The sequence below is a fragment of the Mytilus trossulus genome, chromosome 1 (assembly GCF_036588685.1).
Source record: "Mytilus trossulus isolate FHL-02 chromosome 1, PNRI_Mtr1.1.1.hap1, whole genome shotgun sequence".
In the NCBI taxonomy this organism is placed as follows: domain Eukaryota; kingdom Metazoa; phylum Mollusca; class Bivalvia; order Mytilida; family Mytilidae; genus Mytilus; species Mytilus trossulus.
Genome location: NC_086373.1, coordinates 97078613 through 97099626, shown reverse-complemented (window position 1 = coordinate 97099626; position 21014 = coordinate 97078613). Strand labels below are relative to the sequence as shown.

Sequence of the window (21014 nt, the reverse complement as noted above, 5' to 3'; positions counted from 1 at the left end):
TTCTACAAAATTCAAATTCAGTATTTTAATTGCTGTTTTTCATTTCCAAAATCAGCACCCCCACTTTCCCCCAGTACAAATTTAAAATAATTATGAACATTAACATACTTCTAGTTTCTTCTGGTTTCCTTACAAACATAGGGATGTCTACACACTTCATGGTAGGATCCAGTTTATCTGGAAGTGTTTCACATATTGGCAGTTTATATCCATCCATAGAATGAACAACCATCAGCCATGCATCAAAACAAAGGAGTTCCTTCACTGCTAAACAACTTTGTCTGCAAAGATATATAAGTTGGTAAAATAATAACTTTCTCAGTTCTGCATAACAATTTGTAAAACATGTATACACACTTTAAAAAGTCAATACTTAGATGATTTTACTAATCTACTTAATTAAAACTGTACAACTTCAAACATCAAATACAATAGTTTTTTTTAGAATATGATGCTACTTTGTACAAAGGGTGGATTATTTCAGAAATCTAAAGAGGAAACATCAGTGTAATGGATTGACACAACCATGTTTCTCTTTAGTTCGAAAACATTTATATTCTGAATGTTAATTTTATCAATTCCAGTCAATATCTCCATATTTTGCATTTCTAGTAGAGATACACCCAATAGGTTGTTAGCTAATGATGATATTTTTTTCTATAATTTAATACCATATCATGATTACCGTAATACAAAACGAAAATATTTTTTAATTTAGGGTTGAATATTTCAGCAGTTAGACCTTATTTTATGGTAAAGCATGTTAAACACAGGATCATCCAATTACATTTAATGGCATTATAGTGTAAATAGCAATAAAAATATCTATTGGTCGAAAAAGTTCCTGTTAACAACCTTTGAATTAATATTGAAATAGAGAACTGTGGAAAAGTTTGATGTACTTTAAATATTATGTATTAGGATTATGTTTCAGTATGTCAGTTTATTGTGTAGAACATAGCCTTCTACTCAAGCCTTGTATACCAGAATAATGGTCCTATTTAGAAAGCACTTGTACTATTTATATTGGATATAATTACATCATTTTTGGTCCTTTTCAAAGATGAATGAGGCTAAGTTTTCTGTGTGTGGTCTTGTAATATTTTGTATGTTATATGAATGAAAAATCTGTTTATTTAAATTCATCACAAGGCCAGAAAAAAACTATTTCAGATCTACATAAAAAAAATATGTGATTGAAAGTTGTTCTCCTTTATGTGTTTAAAAGAGTAAACATTTTGTTTGTACTTTATGCTATGAATTTAATTTAAAACAAGGTTGAACCAAAGAGTTCTTGAAGTTTTCATCAAAGATGCAACACAATTTTCCTAAATAAAAGTTCTGATATATTGTCAGACCAATGTCGTTGGTCAACATCTGAGTGAAATTTTTTTGACAGATTAATTGATAACATTATTTGAACTTTGAATTCAAGGGGACAAAAAATATACGGCCTTATCTTTCCTTGTCCTTTAGTGTCAAACTTATACTGATCAAAGAATAAAAGTTCTTAAGTACAGTTTAACTTGGATGTGAGATTTCTCAAATCATGATACCTATGTACAATTTAAGTTCGTACAGTTCAGACTTCATTGGATTTAACATTACGAATTTTTCAATCAACTTTCAAAATTTAGGCATTTTACATAATTTTCTTTTCTTCAAAACAATCTGATATCAGATCTTCTGTCTGATAATGAAATGTAATTCTGATTTATAGCTACTGTTGCTTTCTAACTTTAATATAACATGGGAATGATAGAACTATTTTTTTATTTTAAACATCCTGATATAAATTGGTTAAAGTACAAAACATCTACCATCTTATCATTTTAACATGTAAATATAATACAAAAAACAATGTCAGACAGATGATTTATTGGTAATTCACTAAAAAAACTTTATTTATTACAATAATAAAGATGACATTATTTATATAATTCTTTGATGTGTGCTAAAAAAAATCTTGTTTGCATAAATTATTGAAGATGCACTTTCAAATGAAAACAAATCTTCCATACATGTATTGAAAAAAGAAATCAAATGTTATTCTTGTCTGCTACAATCAGGGATAAATCTACCTTAATATTTTGTAAAAAAAAGCTTAAGAAATTGACTATTGGAATACTTTTCATTACTTTTGAAATTGCTTCTTTTGAATAAGTTGATATTATCTGTTTCCTAACAAGATTATAATTTTTTTCTCCCAACAAATTTAAAAGGATGCTTTGATAAATACAGAAGTAAAAGTAAATACTTTATCAGTTAATCAACAATCTAATTATAAATCCAAATTTGATATCATTTCAGTCTATAACGAAATAAACACCTAGTGTAACAATCTAATTATAAATCCATATTTGATATCATTTCAGTCTAAAACGAAATAAATACTGAGTGTATCAATCTGGATTTGTATAAAATCTAACAGGTCATGTCTAACAGGTGCTATCAAACAAGTTACATACTGCTTTAGTTATGCACTCTTAACATATCTTACTTTTTTCTCATGAAATTAGAGAAATCAACTTGTTAAACTTATTATTAGGTTTATAACAGAAAACAGATTAATGGGTCATCTGGTTTTTCTATGTGTTAGTGTTGATTGCAATGGCCTTTTCTAAATTCACAAGGAAATCAAAGTCATTATAGGATACATAGTAAAAGGAGACACCCAGATGTGATTACAATTTGTCCACAACTTCTTATTTTTCTGATTAGTTTCTAGACTACATCCAGACTAAATAAATCTTTAAACAGTTGCTTCAGGTTATCATTCTTTAATTTTTTCTCTCTCAATTCTTTTTTTAAGAATGTAAACACGAAAACAACGGTGTCAAAACCTTTTCCTGGACTTTTTTGTTTTGGTTTTTCCACTAAAAGAGGGATAGAAGATACCAAAAGGAATAGTCCAAGCAATACCATGGCAAACATTTAAAAAAAATTAAAACAACAAAATACGAGCAACAGCTGACTATGTAAAGACTGAGCAACATGAAAATCACAACCAAAAACCAATAATGATCTTAAGGAGGAAAAGCAGATCCTGCTCCTCAAGTAGGACCTATTATGTTGACAAATACAAATACATGTAAGGTTGAGTAATTGACAACATTCTAGTTTTTGTGTAGCTGTGTCTCACCACAAATAGGGAAACCTTGTCAGTGATTATTTGAGTATGCATTTAGAATAATCAGGGATTTGATGATTTGTCAGAATTGATTAATTTTTATTCAATGCTTAACATCCCATAGAACAATTACTTTTATATTTAGGACCAATCTGAATTTTTATTCAATGCTTAACATCCCATAGAACAATTACTTTTATATTTAGGACCAATCTGAATTTTTATTCAATGCTTAACATCCCATAGAACAATTACTTTTATATTTAGGACCAATCTGAATTTTTATTCAATGCTTACCATCCCATAGAACAAGTACTTTCATATTTAGGACAATGCCAATCTGCACTAACAGTTGACTGGAAACAAATATCACCAGATTTCAAGTAGTGGGTTCTTGGTTTCTTTAAACATAGGGAGTGTGTCTCAGATAAAAAAGAATCAGGTCTTCCAGGTGCAACATATATCTGAGTCCTCACATTCTAAAACCACAAGCTACCAAAGATTCTTTATCATTAGAAAATGCCTTTGTATGAAAGTTGTATTTATAAAAGGAATGGTGTTGTACATGATTCTGGAAACAAGACAAGAATTATCTTAACATGTAAATACCATTTTATCTAATTGATAGAAACATTTAAAGTTTATAGATAAATAGTTATGCCACCTTTATATTCATGCCTTATTTTAAACTCTGACATGAAAAGTTGCTAATTTGAGAACATTTTATCTCTATGAAATCTTATGATTGCAGGTGCAATATTGAACTAAGTATTCAAACTTTATTTTTAACCAGTAGGGGTCCCAAATGAATAAAAATCATTATAAATATAATGTTAAAAAAAGATATTTTCAACCTTGGAGATTAGCACTTGGAGGTTTTCTTGGTATTTAAGAGTACCCTAGTCAAGACAGAGTTCAGTTCATGCATGTTTATGATCATATTAATTATTACCTTCGGATGCAGAGGCTTAACAAAAATTACAAACTGAAACAACATTGAAGCCCTTTTATTTTATTCAACAAAACATTAACAACTTTCCTGTTCAATGATCAAATAAAGTCAATCAGCCTACACCAAATAATTACAGTCAATCATGTAAAAACAGTCGTCAAATTATGTAAACAAATTTTTTAAGTACTACATAATTAAACTTTTAAACCTTCATATATGCAGCCATCAATCAATGTGTCGTCTTTGTGGTAATGCAGTGCAGCAGAAAAGTAAGGTTTAATTTGTGTACATGTCAGGTATAAAGGAACAATACCACCTTATACCATGAAGGGATTTTATATCACAGAGGTGATGAAAACACCATAATCTTAATCGCTTTAAAACAGATATTGTAATTCTAATCCGTATGTTATATATGTATAATATGCTTTATATAATTTTATTTTCTTGTTATTGAAATATTTTCTCTTTTGTTCCATTGTTAGAGTAGGCCGTGGGTTTCTAGAATTATCTCTATAATCGTGTTTGTCATCTAATTTATAATGGGGGATAACATTATTCATGTGTCACCCATACATAGTTTGTATTAATTTATGAATTTTTATCTGTATGACAGGATATATTATAAATATAAATATGGGTAATATATCGCTTTCATATCCCAATTAAATCTGATAATAGAAGATTAATATACTATCTTTTGATACTATCTACCTTAATGCTTTCCATAGGAGTCTAACGCACCTTAAATTCAGTCTGATGAGTGTTGATATTCAATTACTTTTAAAGTTATTATTTGGTTTGAACAGATCGTACTATAGATAAGGATTTATTAATTAACATAGATATACAAGGGGGTAAAAACTCATCAATTCAATTTATCATGTTTATCAATTGTACATTTATTCTTGACTTGTTCATACAATTTTAGTTGTATAAGAGCAAATGCTAATATTTATTCATAAACTTATCTGTACTCTGGCTTCAGATTTCAAGTTGATGATTTTAGTAAACAGTAACAAGACATGGGTCTAGGACAAACATTTATTTGCACTGTTATCTCCTTCTGCTAAAATAATATAATTGATTGATTGGTCATGTTAAAACACTAATTTTAAGCGCCACGGTTGGGCTATTTTAATGGCGGCCAGTCTTTTATTGGTGGAGGAAGCCAGAGTGCATGGAGAAAACAAAAACATTCAATAGGTAAACTGACATTCCTAGTCAATTTAGATTGGAGTCAAGTGCACCTGCATGGGCTGGATTTGAACTCACACCCTGAGTGTTGACTGGCTAGTGATTACAGTAGTAGAACTACTTAGACCACTTGGCCACCAAAGCCACTAAAATAGAATGCACTATTTACCTGCACATGTGTATTGGTTTGGCCTCTCCATTTTCCTGATGACAGCTTGGGTATACATGGTTACAGAAGACTTTCTTGGCATTAGACGGACATCTGTCATTCAAGGGGTTTAAGTTTTTCTTGATGTCATGAAGCATGTCCATAACATCCCTGTCCAACTTCTCAAATGATACATTGACAATCTTGTGGATTTGAGAAGAATCTATTTCTGCACTGCAAAAACTTCCATTGTAAGGTACACACTGCCCAATTGGCCTGAAAGAAAGCAAAGGGGAACTTAAAAACTAATTCTTATGCTATATGCCTGGCCATGTTCACATTTGTTTGCTTTTAAAAATATGGTGACACAGAGATATGTCTCGCATGTATGCAATTTTGAATTTGTTTGTAATGTTTTATGTAAACCAAATTTGAAATACTTTTTTCTATACAATTATATTATCATAGTATGTTGAAAATGCTGAAATTAAAACCCCAAGGCATATACATATATGAAGCAAAGCAAAATAGTAAATGAACCATGACCCCAGAAGCAGGGTTAAATATTCTCCATGAAAATGAGATATGCCATTGAAAATACAAATACTTAGTAATTATCATTGGCCGTCATTGACTTATCATTCCTATTAAACTGACCTATTAAATCACAAACTAGGAAAATGTTGAACCATCACTGAGCGGGCCAGATCAAATAATATCCAGGGAAATCAAATGTGCTATTGTTTAAACAACTGCATATCACCAAATACCATTTTGTAATATAATTATTCTAAAACAGACTTTTTTGAGATTTGGTCTTTGCTAGGCCTTTTTGAGATTTGGTCTTTGCTAGGCCTTTTTGAGATTTGGTCTTTGCTAAGTATTTTCTTAAAGTTGACCATACCAAGATATTATATCTTTACAGAGTTACATTATAAAGGAAACTTTTAAATAGGAACACCATCCCATGTAGGCCATCACTATCCCAAAGTATGCCCAGGTTTTTATCTCATCATCTTTGAAAATATGAAGAAGTGATAATTTGTGGCAGAAAAAAATGAAATATTACATCATCACACAATAAAGAGACAATCAGCAAGATGTTACACATTGCTAGACATAAAATGTTTGTAGGTTCATGTATGACAAGTTATTTTCCTTCTACTTATCAAACAAAAGAAAACAAGATGACAACTTGATGTCTTCAATGTAAATTCCATAATCTTCTTTGGAATTTCTTTCTATTGTCATGAACAGGAAGTTCATTCCAAGAGTTCATATTATGTCACATTTAATTATTCCAGGTCCCATAACTCTGTCAGGTCTAATAAAACTGTTTTTCACTGGACATGTGTTTTTCAGAGATATACAGTATTACATTCCAAGATCCTACTTGTTTAGAAGAAATATGTCTGAGAAAAAAAAGTTAACAATTTTCCAACTCATAAAATATCAGCTATTGGATCGAATTTAGTTTTTTTTACGAAATTCTTTGCTGTTATTGTCAAATTCATTCCAACATTTCAGGGTTTTAAACTGCAAAACATCATTGTTAAGAAAATAATTCTGTCACCTTCAGTCATGGATGAGTTCCATTATTATTTCAATTCTATTCAAGGTTATCAAAGTTGTGTCTATGTAGTCTATTACATAAATGTTTTTCTAGAACTTGGCTTCAATTCAAAATTAATAAACAACAAAAACTTTGTCATTCTTAGCACCATAAAATATGTCTTAAGTGAAAACCAGCCTTAACTGAAGTGTTTTAGAAATTAACTAAACAATATTTCTACATAACTGTTTGACATAATAGCATATGACTTTTCTAAGAATGCATAAAGATTTGCATTTATGAACCTAATATTCTATTTTATTATAATCAAATGCAGGAAGAAGCTGTGCTTAGCCGAATGTTACATCACTCCCTTTGTTCAAAACTTTTTGTACCACAACTGTACATTTTAAAGGGAAACAACTCTTTTAACTTTTTTCCAGTATATGATTAAATGTCTCATAAACAGTTATACAAATAAATACTTATCTTTATTGTACAGAAAGTATATCATTTCTATTACTCAATTTAACATGTTTAATGAAATTACAAAAAATCTTAAAATAAATGTTATTTACACCTGTTTTATATAAAACTATTTTAACTTTATATAATCTTTGAAAACCAAACAGGTGGAGAGAGCAATAAATTATGAATGTCATGATATAATTTTACATGTGTTTTACATGTGTAAGTAAGTACAAAATGACCGTAAATAATGGAGACAAATGGTTGCAAATTAGGTATAATTACAATAAGCCAGAGTTTCAAAGGCAAATATCATTTTTTGTGTTTGGAATTAATTATTACATGTACGAAAGTGACATTTTCTGTTCTGATGAAAAACATTTAGATGAAGACAAATTATCTTGATCAGAATCATGTGTAGTACCCCTTATTATTTTCCAATAAATCACAATGTTGGTGTTTTGATGATTTGTTACAAGTACTGACACATGTTTTATATGACTGTCAATTTTCAAGCATTTCTTTTATACCTCAAGAGGCTACTTAACTCCTTAGTCCAAGCATATTTTACTTTTAACCCTATCATCATAGTGATTAATCCCATATATATGAATTATTGAAATTAATATTTTCTAGTAATTAATCTGATATAAATGAATTATTAAAATTAATATGTTATTACCGCAATAATCTTTATGAAAAATTAATCCTTAAATAATTACATGAGAAAAATGCATGTAATATCTTAAACTTTAAAGTCTGCCAATATTTCACATAAATCAAATCAGTTCTGTTCCAGTATTTTGAATTTAACAAGTGTAAAGTATATCTGTGATCGATATGAATAATGAAGACAGTAATCCAATAAGACAATTATTTTTTTTATTCAATAATAGATGAGTCTGAACCAGATATTTAGCTCCAGATATTAAACTATTAGTCACCAAAGATTGTGACAAAAAGTTGATACAAAGAGACTTATACCAAAGAACTCCATCATTATAAAAATTTCAAGGGCAAAAAAAGGAATATGACTAAAATGCAACCACTGAGGATGTTCCTGAGCTGAAACAGGAATTAAACATGTGGCATTCCCCCCTTTACTTCAAGTATGTGATAAGCCTGTATGCATTCCATCTCTGAAATTTTCTAAATACTTCGTACCAGTACTTAGGTTTGGATATGTCAATTTGTTATTACAAGGATTTAGTGGGATCAATGTGAACCATAAAAACTTTCTTCAGACAGATTAAATAAACTTACATAATGAGAATAACACATAAAAATAAATATTTACAAATGTTTAAACAAGCCTTGTTACTCAGCCATGGTGAACTTAAAACTTTCCCACCATTTTCCTTCCTCTTAGTTAATTCAACAGTATTTGGGGGTAATCAGTATTTTCTGATAAGTAATTTTGATACAAAGATTGCATATACCAAATAATTTATTTGATGACTGCTATTTCAAAGTTAAATTAAGTTATCTTTGAAAATACAGGAAGTCTGCACTTAGAATGCTTGTCACCTAATACAAACTAAGTGGCATCTCTTACAATAAACATGATATAACAAGTCTGCGAAGAGATAAGTCACTTAATTTATGTGGCATAGAGGAGACAAAAAGATGGTGCTAAGATTCTCTCCAAAACTTATAATAAGAAAATATTTCTCAGTCTTATGAATGTGGAATTTCAATTTCATTAGAATTTTATTTCCAATTAAGTGTGCTCAAAGGCATAAACTTTGGAAATGACAATAACATCATTAAGAAACTTATGTTCCAATACTAAAAAAACTGCTAGAACTAAAGACTGGGTCTGTAAATTGAATTTTAGTTTGCATAATTCATGTTCAAGACAATAAAGATAATATGAAAATGAATTCCGATGTTGCTGCAACAGAATTGGACCTAATTGCCTTAAACCATAACAAATATATTTCATAAGTAGAAGAAATGCAGCCAATATTTACAAGAACATACAAACAAATAAATAATTCAAATTAGTGACAAATCTGAAAAGATAGGCTGAGCTTGAAGTACTTTATTTCTTATTTTCACTAAATCGTATTATTATGAAGCAGCCAATAAAAAAAGAAATACTGTGGATTCATTTTTATATGTATGGTACTAATGGTACTAATGTTAGTTAACTTCATTGATCTATGTAAACCAAAAATGTGTGTGTTCAACAAATTCAAATTTCCCATAATCTTGTTTATATAATTTGAGAGAAAAAGTAATGAAATCAAATATCCACAAAAACACATCTTTTCCTCAATCCACGATATTTGGTTAGCATAAATATGAATGAATCCACAGTATGATGGTATATGTCTTTCGTTAACAAACAGGTAGGTGAGAATAAACAGCTAATAAATGTGCAACTAACCAGTCGTCAAACTGCTAATTAATAATCAATTAAAGTTCTACTTACTTGTTCTTGGTTCCTGCAGAAGAAACAATAAACAGAATCAGTATTATATAAACAGACAACATGTTGGTCACGACCTCAGTCACGACAGATCCCACAGCATACAAAATCTCAAATGAAACACTCTTCGTAATCTCACAGAATTTTTTTGTTGGTAGATTTTGGGATTAAATTTCACTTTTTGCTCTTTGAAAAGTTTTATAACACTTTTATTGGTTATAAAATCACAAAAGCTGTCAAATATTTTATTGTTTTATGTCCACTTCAAACCTAGTAAGCAATCCAGCAAATAGAAAAAATAAAAAATGTCTCAAATTCCTAAAAAAATGTGTTAAGTATGCACTATTGTCTAATTTCCTCAAATTTAGAATTATTCTTTCAATTTATTCCTTTAATTGTACCAGCACACTCAAAGTAGATACAATGTTTTTCTATTACAAACTATGTCAAATTGAGTATGAAATAGACATGCACATTCTTCCAACTTTTTGTGTCGAATGTCTCTTTCAAGTCTCAACTAGTAATTATAGTTTTATAATAAGACAAATTCCAATCCTGTGCACACACAATTGAAACATTAAAATCTGATTAGTCAAACTTTAACACAACAATAGATCAATTTAAGGTTCTCATAAAAATCTTGACCAAATCCTTTAAGTCAACAAGAATTGAAATTATAAAAGTCCCGCTAGACCATATAATTATATTGAAGCTTATTATATTGCCTCTTCTTGTTTATCTTTGGATGTAACTAGTCATTAACATTTTCTTTATCTTTTCAAAACTTTTTCGTCCTATCTCCATGAAATCAGATCAGATCAGTGAGTGAACAGTTTGGCTTAGCTGACAGTCAGAGTTTCTAATGTCAACACGCTGAGGAATCAGAGATAAGACCCTACGGCTCTCTCTGATAGCAATGGAAATCATTTATTACTATCTCTCATGCTCCCATTGAGAAGGCACTCCAATACATATAAATGTTTTCACAAATGTTTCAAGATAAATATCAACCATTACCCAGTTTCTTATTCCAATTTGTACATCATATAAAACAGCTATTTTGATATATTGAACCAGATGCTCCGCAGGGCGTAGCTTTATACGACCGCAGAGGTTGAACCCTGAACAGTTGGGGCAAGTATGGACACAACATTCAAGCTGGATTCCGCTCTAAATTTGGATTGTGATTAAAAAGTTGACACAGCATAGGTTTCTGACACAGAATGAATGTATTCAAATGAACTTAAAATTTTTGTTTTCTCTTAGAGCAATTCACTATGCTGTTGAATATTAATCCTCTCAAAATAATGTTTGAAGAAATTTTCTTTTTATTTATGAAATTTCAAATGAGAAAAATTGAACCCAATTTTTTAATCACATCCCCCTTTCCCTTATTCCAAAACTAATTTCAATTAAAATATTCTAATGGAGTTTGCAACAATTACTACTCATTTAAATACATCATAAAATATTAAGATGTAAAAAAACTGCTTGTTATCACTGAATGGTAAAGATTATTTAAATTTATCAGTTGGTAGTAAAAAGTGAATATACATTGTATATTGTATATAACAAAGATTTAAGTTGATTCTGGACAAAGAAAGATAACTCCAATTAAAAAAATTCTTGCAGATATTTCTTGCTTACTTTACTTGACAAAGAAAGATAACTCTTAATTAAAAAAAAATTTGCTATTTCACAATATTGTGAAATTAGATATTTCTTGCCATTGCACAATACTGTGCAATTGAAAAGACTTGCTATTGAACAATACTTAATATAATAATTTTAGATCCTGATTTAGACCAACTTGAAAACTGGGCCCATAATCAAAAATCTAAGTACATGTTTAGATTCAGCATATCAAAGAGGCCCAAGAATTTGATTTTTGTTAAAATCAAACTTAGTTTAATTTTGGACCCTTTGCACTTTAATTTAGACCAATTTTAAAACTGGACCAAAAATTAAGAATCTACATACACAGTTAGATTTGGCATATCAAAGAACCCCAATTATTCAATTTTTGATGAAATCAAACAATGTTTAATTTTGGACCTCGAATTGGGCCAACTTGAAAACTGGGCCAATAATCAAAAATCTAAGTACATTTTTAGATTCAGCATATCAAAAAACCCCAAGGTTTCAAATTTTGTTAAAATCAAACTAAGTTTAATTTTGGACCCTTTGGACCTTAATGTAGACCAATTTGAAAACGGGACCAAAAATTAAGAATTTACATACACAGTTAGATTCGGCATATTAAAGAACCCCAATTATTCAATTTTGATGAAATCAAACAAAGTTTAATTTTGGACCCTTTGGGCCCCTTTTTCCTTAACTGTTGGGGCCAAAACTCCCAAAATCAATACCAACCTTCCTTTTATAGTCATAAACCTTGTGTTTAAATTTCATAGATTTCTATTCACTTATACTAATGCTATGGTGGGAAAACCAAGAAAAATGCTTATTTGGGTCCCTTTTTGGCCCCTAATTCCTAAACTGTCGGGACCACAACTCCCAAAATCAATACCAACCTTCCTTTTGTGGTCATAAACCTTGTGTGAAAATTTCATTGATTTCTATTTACTTTAACTAAAGTTATTGTGCGAAAACCAAGAATAATGCTTATTTGGGCCCTTTTTTGGCCCCTAATTCCTAAACTGTTGAAACCAAAACTCCCAAAATCAATCCCAACCTTTCTTTTGTGGTCATAAACCTTGTGTGAAAATTTCATAGATTTCTATTAACTTAAACTAAAGTTATAGTGCGAAAATCAAGAAAATGCTTATTTGGGCCCTTTTTGGCCCCTTATTCCTAAAATATTGGGACCAAAACTCCCAAAATCAATACCAGCCTTCCTTTTATGGTCATAAACCTTGTGTTAAAATTTCATAGATTTCTATTCACTTTTACTAAAGTTAGAGTGCGAAAACTAAAAGTATTCGGACGACGACGACGACGACGACGACGACGCCGACGACGACGACGACGACGACGACGACGACGCCAACGTGATAGCAATATACGACGAAATTTTTTTCAAAATTTGCGGTCGTATAAAAAATTATCAGCATCACCTGTTTTACGTGTTTTCATTTAATCTACTTCAGTTCTGTTATGTTTTCAGTGATCTTGAAAACTTAAGTCAAGTATTCTGTGTTTCAAATTAGTTTTACAGATCTACTCTTGCATTAAAAAAAAATCACTAATTTTTTCATAAAAATGTCACTCTCACGTCAGATATATTCTTGATAGGTCAAAATATTGAAAAATTTATCATCACAAATTTAACTCTGAAGACCTGAAAAGTTGCTTTTATAAGTCTGGTAATCACAATCTCACAATTATATAATTTCCCAGAAATTCTACAATTCGATATCTTAAAATCTGTGCTGATCAGTTTAATGATAAAAAATTTCAAGGTAATATATCCAGGTACAGAAGAACGATTGAGTAGAATATATAAAATAATGCATATTCCTGCCAAATTTTCTGATGTGCAGTCTCTTAAAACACTGATAACAAAGATCCTCTGATAAAATACAGAAAAAAGACACACTTTTTATAAAGAGTTACTTTCCATTCAAAGGCACTCCTGTAATACAAGTGAATGCAAGCATTCCAATTGATAATATCTCATTCCAATTGATAATATCTTAACAATCCATTAAGTCCAGATACAGTTCTTAAATTGTTCAAATTATTTTCAAAATTATGCAGAACATATTCCTTAGTCTATGCCATTTTATAGTAACTATATTTCTGATCAATTTAATTGTCCCAATCTTTTTAACCTTTTTTTCAATAAAAGAATTAAAATTTCTTATTTTTTTTCAAGCTCAAGTTGAAGTAATTTTCTTTTTCCCATCCATGATACACATTTTTCATTAGAATTGTTCCCTGGTTCCCATGTGAATATTAAATGAGATTAAACCAGTCTTTTGTTTCCTTTGTGTCAATTTATTATTACTCATCACAGAGTTTGATACACATCATCACCAACATTAATATGACCCTGCCCAAAACCAAAACATATGTCTAATGGACCATTTAATTGAAAACTGACCCTACGGACATGATGACGGACCAATGGACAATACTTATCATACCTGATTATCACTATAAAGACATTTATGTTACTTTAATGGAGCGTTATATTACAGAATCAAAATAAGATCAAAGGTGAAATAGATTAATAACAGTAGGCTGCTGTTAATACATTAGAAAAGCATGTCCGACCTCAGTGTCCAACACTAGAAAGGGGAGGGGGAGACATAGAAATAGGTGGATAACAAATAGAATAATCTTAATTAAAGGATGATGGAGATTTGAAACAGGGGAAAGAAGGATATCTGAATTATCTGGCTACAGTATTAAATATCAGGAAATATTGAAATGGAATTGAAAAAAAAGTAAGCAAAAAGGAACTTAAGATTGCAAAAAAAGTGGTCACAAGCAAAAAAATATCTATTTCTATTTTGATAAGAAGATAAAAGATTATAGAGTTATTGTAACATAAGTGTGCATGTAAGTAAGTAAGTAAGTAAGTAATTTTTATTGGTTTAAAATCCAAAATTACAGGATTGATACCAAGACAATACAAATTTGTTATACACAAACATACAAACATATATATATATCATACCAAATTTATAAACATTATATGAGGAGGTGGTACCACAAAGTTATTTAGTGCTTAATAGAGCATTTCTAGAAATGTACATGTCGCTTATAAATTTAACAATAATTCTAATTATATCAGTCTCAGCACACGTATACAAAAATTTAAATCTTGCTTCATTAGTCATATTGAATGCATGTATGAGATTAAAATCCAGTTATCTTTTAAATTGAGGGTGGGCATAAATAATCTTCTGAACTCTTTTATAATATTATAGTGTATTAATTACATTGCTACAGTCTGCTCTGAATATTCATTGCTCTAAAACAAAATTGACATTTTTATTATTAACCATTATCCTTCATATTTTCGTGTTTATAAAATTAATTATAAAGGATTTTTATTCATTTGTTATTCAAAACTGATTAAATTTTCTCATTTAATATCAATTTATTTCCATTGCTACATTCAATTACAAGTATCTAAAACAAGAAAAATAGTAAACATGGAAATAAAATTAATATCCTGAGGAAGAAATAAAGTGGTTAGAAGAAAAAACTATTATTAAGTGTGGTGGAAACAAAGAAGCAAGAACAGATGTGTGGAAACAAAAGGAAATCTTCATAACAACATTACACAATGATTCATAATATTTATCAACTGCTGAAGTCTCAGGTCTGAAAAGACAAAGACTGTTTAAACAATGGTACACAGAATCAGTAAACACTCTAATTCTTATAAATTTAATGTGATTCTTTTTTAACTTAATAACTTGCTGAGTGCAAAGGCAAGAACTCTACTTCTCAAATTCTGATATATTTTGCGAGTATCTTAAGTTTAAAGAGTAAATGATTGTTTTCTTTATTACAGTGATAAAGGCGTCACTGTGACCTTGTCAGAGGGGGATGAAATGCTTTTAGAATTTTGGGATTAAAAGGGAGGAGGGAGGAGATGGGATATGCATTTCATACAAAATGTGTTTCGCTCATCACTTTTACAAACTAGTCCATCTAATTCTAAATACTAGTCCATTCTTTTCAAACAAATATTAAATAAAGTATAGAAAAGCTTGACTGGAAAAAAGAGTTAGTAAAAAATAATAGTATACATACCAGAACACATCATGGTAACCTGTACATCTTGTCTGACTATGGCCAGTTTACCAGGAGGTGATTTAGGCTTGTTGTATGCTCTACATCCATACCTACTGGTCTCTGTTACATTCTTGACCAGGAGTCTGGAGAGAACATCATTGCCTTGTACAGTCGTGTAGATAGAGATCCCTTCAGGGGGCGTGCTACCAAGCTGAAAAAGACAGGTCTTTCTAAAAAATTGTGCTTTAAATAAGAAACTATATGATTAACCTGGAATTAAGTTCTTATCTAAACATAGTTTTCAGAGATCCAAATTAAAGAATAAATACAGTTTTTAAATATTTATTTGAAATTGCATACTGTATAGGCTATATCATATCAGTCATGAAAGCTAAAATTCTTTTTCTTATTTGAGGACTTAGTCATTTTAGCAATACTTTATTCATACACCAGAAGATTTCAGAACAGAAAATAGGTACCTGGTAGTGGCAGAACTGAAAATTACTGCTTTTAATATATTGTCAAGCTGCATGGATGAACAAAAAGACACAAGGTGAATGCAATACCAAAGTGGTATAATAAATGTAAATTTAAAGTCAACCATGAAAAAAGTGCCTGATACATCTGGCAAAGGAAGAAAAGCAATAGAGCAGTTCAATTTACTTGGTACAGATGCCAAGACTCAATGTTGAAGACCATACTTTTACCAATAATGGTTTACTTTTACAAATTGTGACTCGGACGGAGAGTTGTCTCATTGGCACTCATACCACATTTTTTTTATATCTAACTGTATGAAGAATAAGATAATTCTTAATGGGGACAGATATATTTGATTGCTTTGGGGTTTCCTTTAAACTAAATATATTTTTCAGATTATACCTCCACTCCATTTTTGCTCCAGATCATTGTTGGTACTGGTATCCCTGCTACATTACAGACGAGCTGTACTGGGTTCCCACACTTTACAGTTCGGTTATAGGGTATCAGTCCAACAAACTTCACTGGCACTGAAAACAAATTGATTTGCAAGTAATGAAACAGTTAGCTGACAACATTCTCATATACATGATATATTTGTTACTAAGTACTGCGCTTTGCTTCAAAACTAATTTGTTAAGTAGATTTGATTTGATATTCTACAGCTAATTTTAAATTTTAAATCTTATATATATGCTGAAATATAGTCAAAGCTTGAACTGGCAGTAAGCTATTATCTAATTTTTATGTAAATTCAATACTAGTACCGGTACATCTTAGGAGTCTATGTTGCACCACAATCTCTTTTCCATGTTTGCCCTATGAACTAACCTTGAACTTCTAAGAAAACTTTATGGGAGATAACTGTTTCAGTGCCATGTTTGACCTTATGAACTAACCTTGAACTTCTAAGAAGACTTTATGAGATATAACTGTTTCTTCATTGATTGACCTTAAGAACTCACCTTGAACTTCTAAGAAGACTTTATGGGAGATAACTGTTTCATTGCCATGTTTGACTTTGCAGTGGTATTCTCCCCTGTCTTTCACATGCACATGTATAATCTTCAAACTTCCTGTCTTTTTATTTATGTCATACTTAGCATGGCCAGTATCTTCATCTCGGCTAAATCTATCTTTTATTCTCTCACCATCCTTGAACCATTTATAAAGTACATGATGATGAGAATTTGTACGTTTGTTAGCTCTACAGTGAAAGGTGTGGCTGTAGTCAGCAGAAACAGTGGCATTCTTTGGTGGCTTAATTATTTCTAATTCTGAAAGGAAAAAAGATATAAATGATTAAGAATCTTGTTTTTAAATATATATCATAAATGGACATAAAGGATCAGGTATCAATAAGTTCTAATTAGTTGAAAGACCTGTAGTTGTTTAAATTAATATCTTTCAGTTTTAGCTGAATAAGTCTTCTCACCTGAAATCAAGTCACATCTCCTTATTTTCATATTAAAAATTAAACAATTTCTTCAACCAGATCAAAGGCAAAAAGCCAAATAACTCCATAAAGAAGCTATTCAAACTAAATTGTCATCTTTTAATTCTATTTTTCATAGAGTTCAAAAGTTGCGTACATTATCAACCAAAGGACGATACCATCCACAAGAACTATATTTTCATTTTTAATTTTACTTTGCAAGAGATGCTCCAAAGTTTATAGTTCATAACAAATAATTTAACTTATACATTTATAAATAGAAGATGTACTTAATGCTGAAAAAGATAGACATGTTAATTGCTTATTTGTGCTAAAAACAACTTATTCCAAAGAAAAAAAATTGTCCTTATTTTCTCAACGCTTTATTAAGATGCTCAGGTTACAGACATATTTTTATATTTTGATTATCAAACTATTCATAAATGTCTGTGAAATTTTATAAAATAAATTTTGGCAGGTGTGTGCTAAAAGCTTTTAAAAAGAAATTATTTGGAGAAATGTTCATAACTAAATATTTTAATATCAACAAGCGTAACACTGTAAATTTCTCTATATCTCAGATCAAATTATCATCAACTGTTGAATTTGAAAACTTTACAAGCAGGTTATATTGTATTTGATCAATCAATCTGAAGGGTAATCTCAAGTGCTGATTTAGCCAAAAAAATCAAAAAAATTACAATAAATCAATGGTTATGAATTGATAGGCAGCATGACATTCACAAAAACAAAACATTACACTGATTTTGTAATGAAAATAATTTGAAAAAACTCACATAAATGACAATACAATGGGAGATAACTCCTATTTACTTCATGACAAGTGTTGAGGAATTTGTTCAGAGACGGCATACATATGTAGTCAAAAGATATTTTGAATCATAGGCCTTACTGAAGGTTTATTTGGTATTTTTCCAAATATTCAACAAAAACCTCCCTCACAATGTCAGCCTTGATGGAAACCTGGTATAAACATGGATTCATTGGGTTCAGTATTCCCTTTTAATCATCCACTTCCAGGCCCGTAGCCAGGAATTTCCAAAGGGGGGTTCGTTTGACTCACAAACTCGACTTTAACAGTCACAATTCGAACAGAACATGGACTTTAACAGTGCTTAATAGTTTTCAAGGGGGGGTTCGGACGAACCCCCCGAACCCCCCCTGGCTACGGGTATGACTTCACCAATTGATGGGCATAATAGTTGTATTATCTAGCATTTATGACTTCATAGTAAACAGGATTTTGTCATTTTAAGTTGGTTTCAATTAATTAGGGTGCATATTTTATAAGAACTGAAGCAACGTATTATAATAACACATGTTTGATATTAGTAGCCAAAATCATCTTATGGGCAGAGGGCCTCTGTGGCCAAGTGATCTAAGTAGTTCTAGTACTGTAATCACTATAGCCAGTCAACACTGAGGTTGTGAGTTTAATTCCCAACTCCAATCTTAATTGACTAGGATTGTCTGTTTCCTTTCAAAGGTCGGTAGTTTTCTCCAGGCAATCCGACTACCTCCACAAATAAAAACTGGCTGCCAAGAAATAGTCCAAATGTGGCTTTCAAACACCATCAGTCAATCAATCAATCTAATGGGCAGCATCCATTGAGCTTTAATCTGGTTTTATTATCAATCTAATGGGCAGCATCCATTGAGCTTAAATCTGATTTTATTATCAATCTAATGGGCAGCATCCACTGAGCTTAAATCTGGTTTTTCTATCAATCTAATGGGCAGCATCCACTGAGCTTAAATCTGGTTTTATTATCAATCTAATGGGCAGCATCCATTGAGCTTAAATCTGGTTTTTCTATCAATCTAATGGGCAGCATCCATTGAGCTTAAATCTGGTTTTTCTATCAATTCAATGATTAAACAACTGGTATATGAACAGGGAACCAGTGACAACTTACTTACTGGCATTTCTTATCAAAATTATCTTTTTAGTTTTCTTATTAAGAGCTGTGAAAAAAATCACTTATTTTTGAGTTTAGGAATAAATTCTATAGCTGACCTTCAAGTGAAAAATATCTAATGATAAAAGAGAAGGGTCTATACAAAAAGATCTTTACTAAAGGCCTTTATACTATAATAGGGATATTTGAAAGTTCTATTCAGACAGTTTATCGTGAATTGTAAAAGTAAATAACAGATCTATCTACTCAAATTTGTTCTGAATATGTATGTTACAATACAAACTCTTCATAAATGAACATCACTCAATAGGAATAGGTAAAACTATAAATTAAAACTCTTCACAAATATTCAACAACAAATTCATGATCAGAATTTCAAATAGATATCTGAATAAGAAAAAGATATAGCATTTGCAATTACAGCACAATGAATAACACCTTAAAATGCAAATATATTACTTTCTTTTCAATCTGATTTTAATTTAAAAGTGAAAAGATTTTCAGAACAGGGTATATAAACATAGGATAGGTGACTTTTCTGTCTCATTAAGTTTATTATGCTAATATTCCGATAAACCGGGTAGATTTTTATTTCATTTTATAGCTTCTTTGAAGTGAAGAAAAGAAATATTCTACACAAACAACCTATCCATATTTCACTTTCTACATGGACTATAAAATACTTCAAAAAGAAAATTTTATGACAAATGACCCTATGATACTTAAAGTTCATATGTCTTTTCAAATTTGCTTCATTAAAGCATTCTTTTGGTTGGGATTTTTACTTTGCAATTAAATGCATATAAATTTAACAATTTTGTAGAAAAGTGTCATAGTATTCTCATTTATTGCCTTTTACAGTATACTTAATAATCATCAAACACACCCACTAACATATAGATATCAATATTACGTGGATAAGAACATGGGAAAGGGGAAAAGGCATCAAACACACCCACTAACATATAGATATCAATATTACTTGGATGAGAACATGGGAAAGGGGAAAAGGCATCAAACACACCCACTGACATATTTATGATGTCAATATAACTCAGATGAGAACATGGGAAAGGGGGAAAGGCATCAAACACACCCACTAACATATAGATATCAATATTACTTGGATGAGAACACGGGAAAGGGGAAAAGGCATCAAACACACCCACTTACATATATGATATCAATATTACCAAGCCAAGACCATGGGAAAGGGGAATAATCATCAAACACACCCACTAACATATATGATATCAATATTACCAAGCCAAGACCATGGGAAAGGGGAATAATCATCAAACACACCCACTAACATATATGATATCAATATTACCAAGCAAAGACCATGGGAAAGGGGAATTATCATCAAACACACCCACTGACATATATGATATCAATATTACCAAGCCAAGACCATGGGAAAGGGGAATAATCATCAAACACACCCACTAACATATATGATATCAATATTACCAAGCAAAGACCATGGGAAAGGGGAATAATCATCAAACACACCCACTAACATATATGATATCAATATTACCAAGCCAAGACCATGGGAAA

General features: G+C 30.5%; 1 protein-coding gene across 1 annotated transcript in view; it reads right to left on the bottom strand.

Annotated features, from left to right (window-relative positions):
- Positions 1 to 21014, bottom strand: part of LOC134692194 (muscle, skeletal receptor tyrosine protein kinase-like) — a 74300-nt gene that overhangs the window by 8774 nt on the left and 44512 nt on the right. Inside the window, exons 5-10 of the mRNA XM_063552647.1 lie at positions 17042 to 17353; positions 16479 to 16606; positions 15615 to 15807; positions 9885 to 9897; positions 5449 to 5703; positions 109 to 281 (exon numbers count right to left, since the gene is read on the bottom strand). Of these exons, the coding sequence (XP_063408717.1) occupies positions 109 to 281; positions 5449 to 5703; positions 9885 to 9897; positions 15615 to 15807; positions 16479 to 16606; positions 17042 to 17353 (1074 nt within the window). The remainder of the gene's footprint in view (positions 1 to 108; positions 282 to 5448; positions 5704 to 9884; positions 9898 to 15614; positions 15808 to 16478; positions 16607 to 17041; positions 17354 to 21014) is intronic.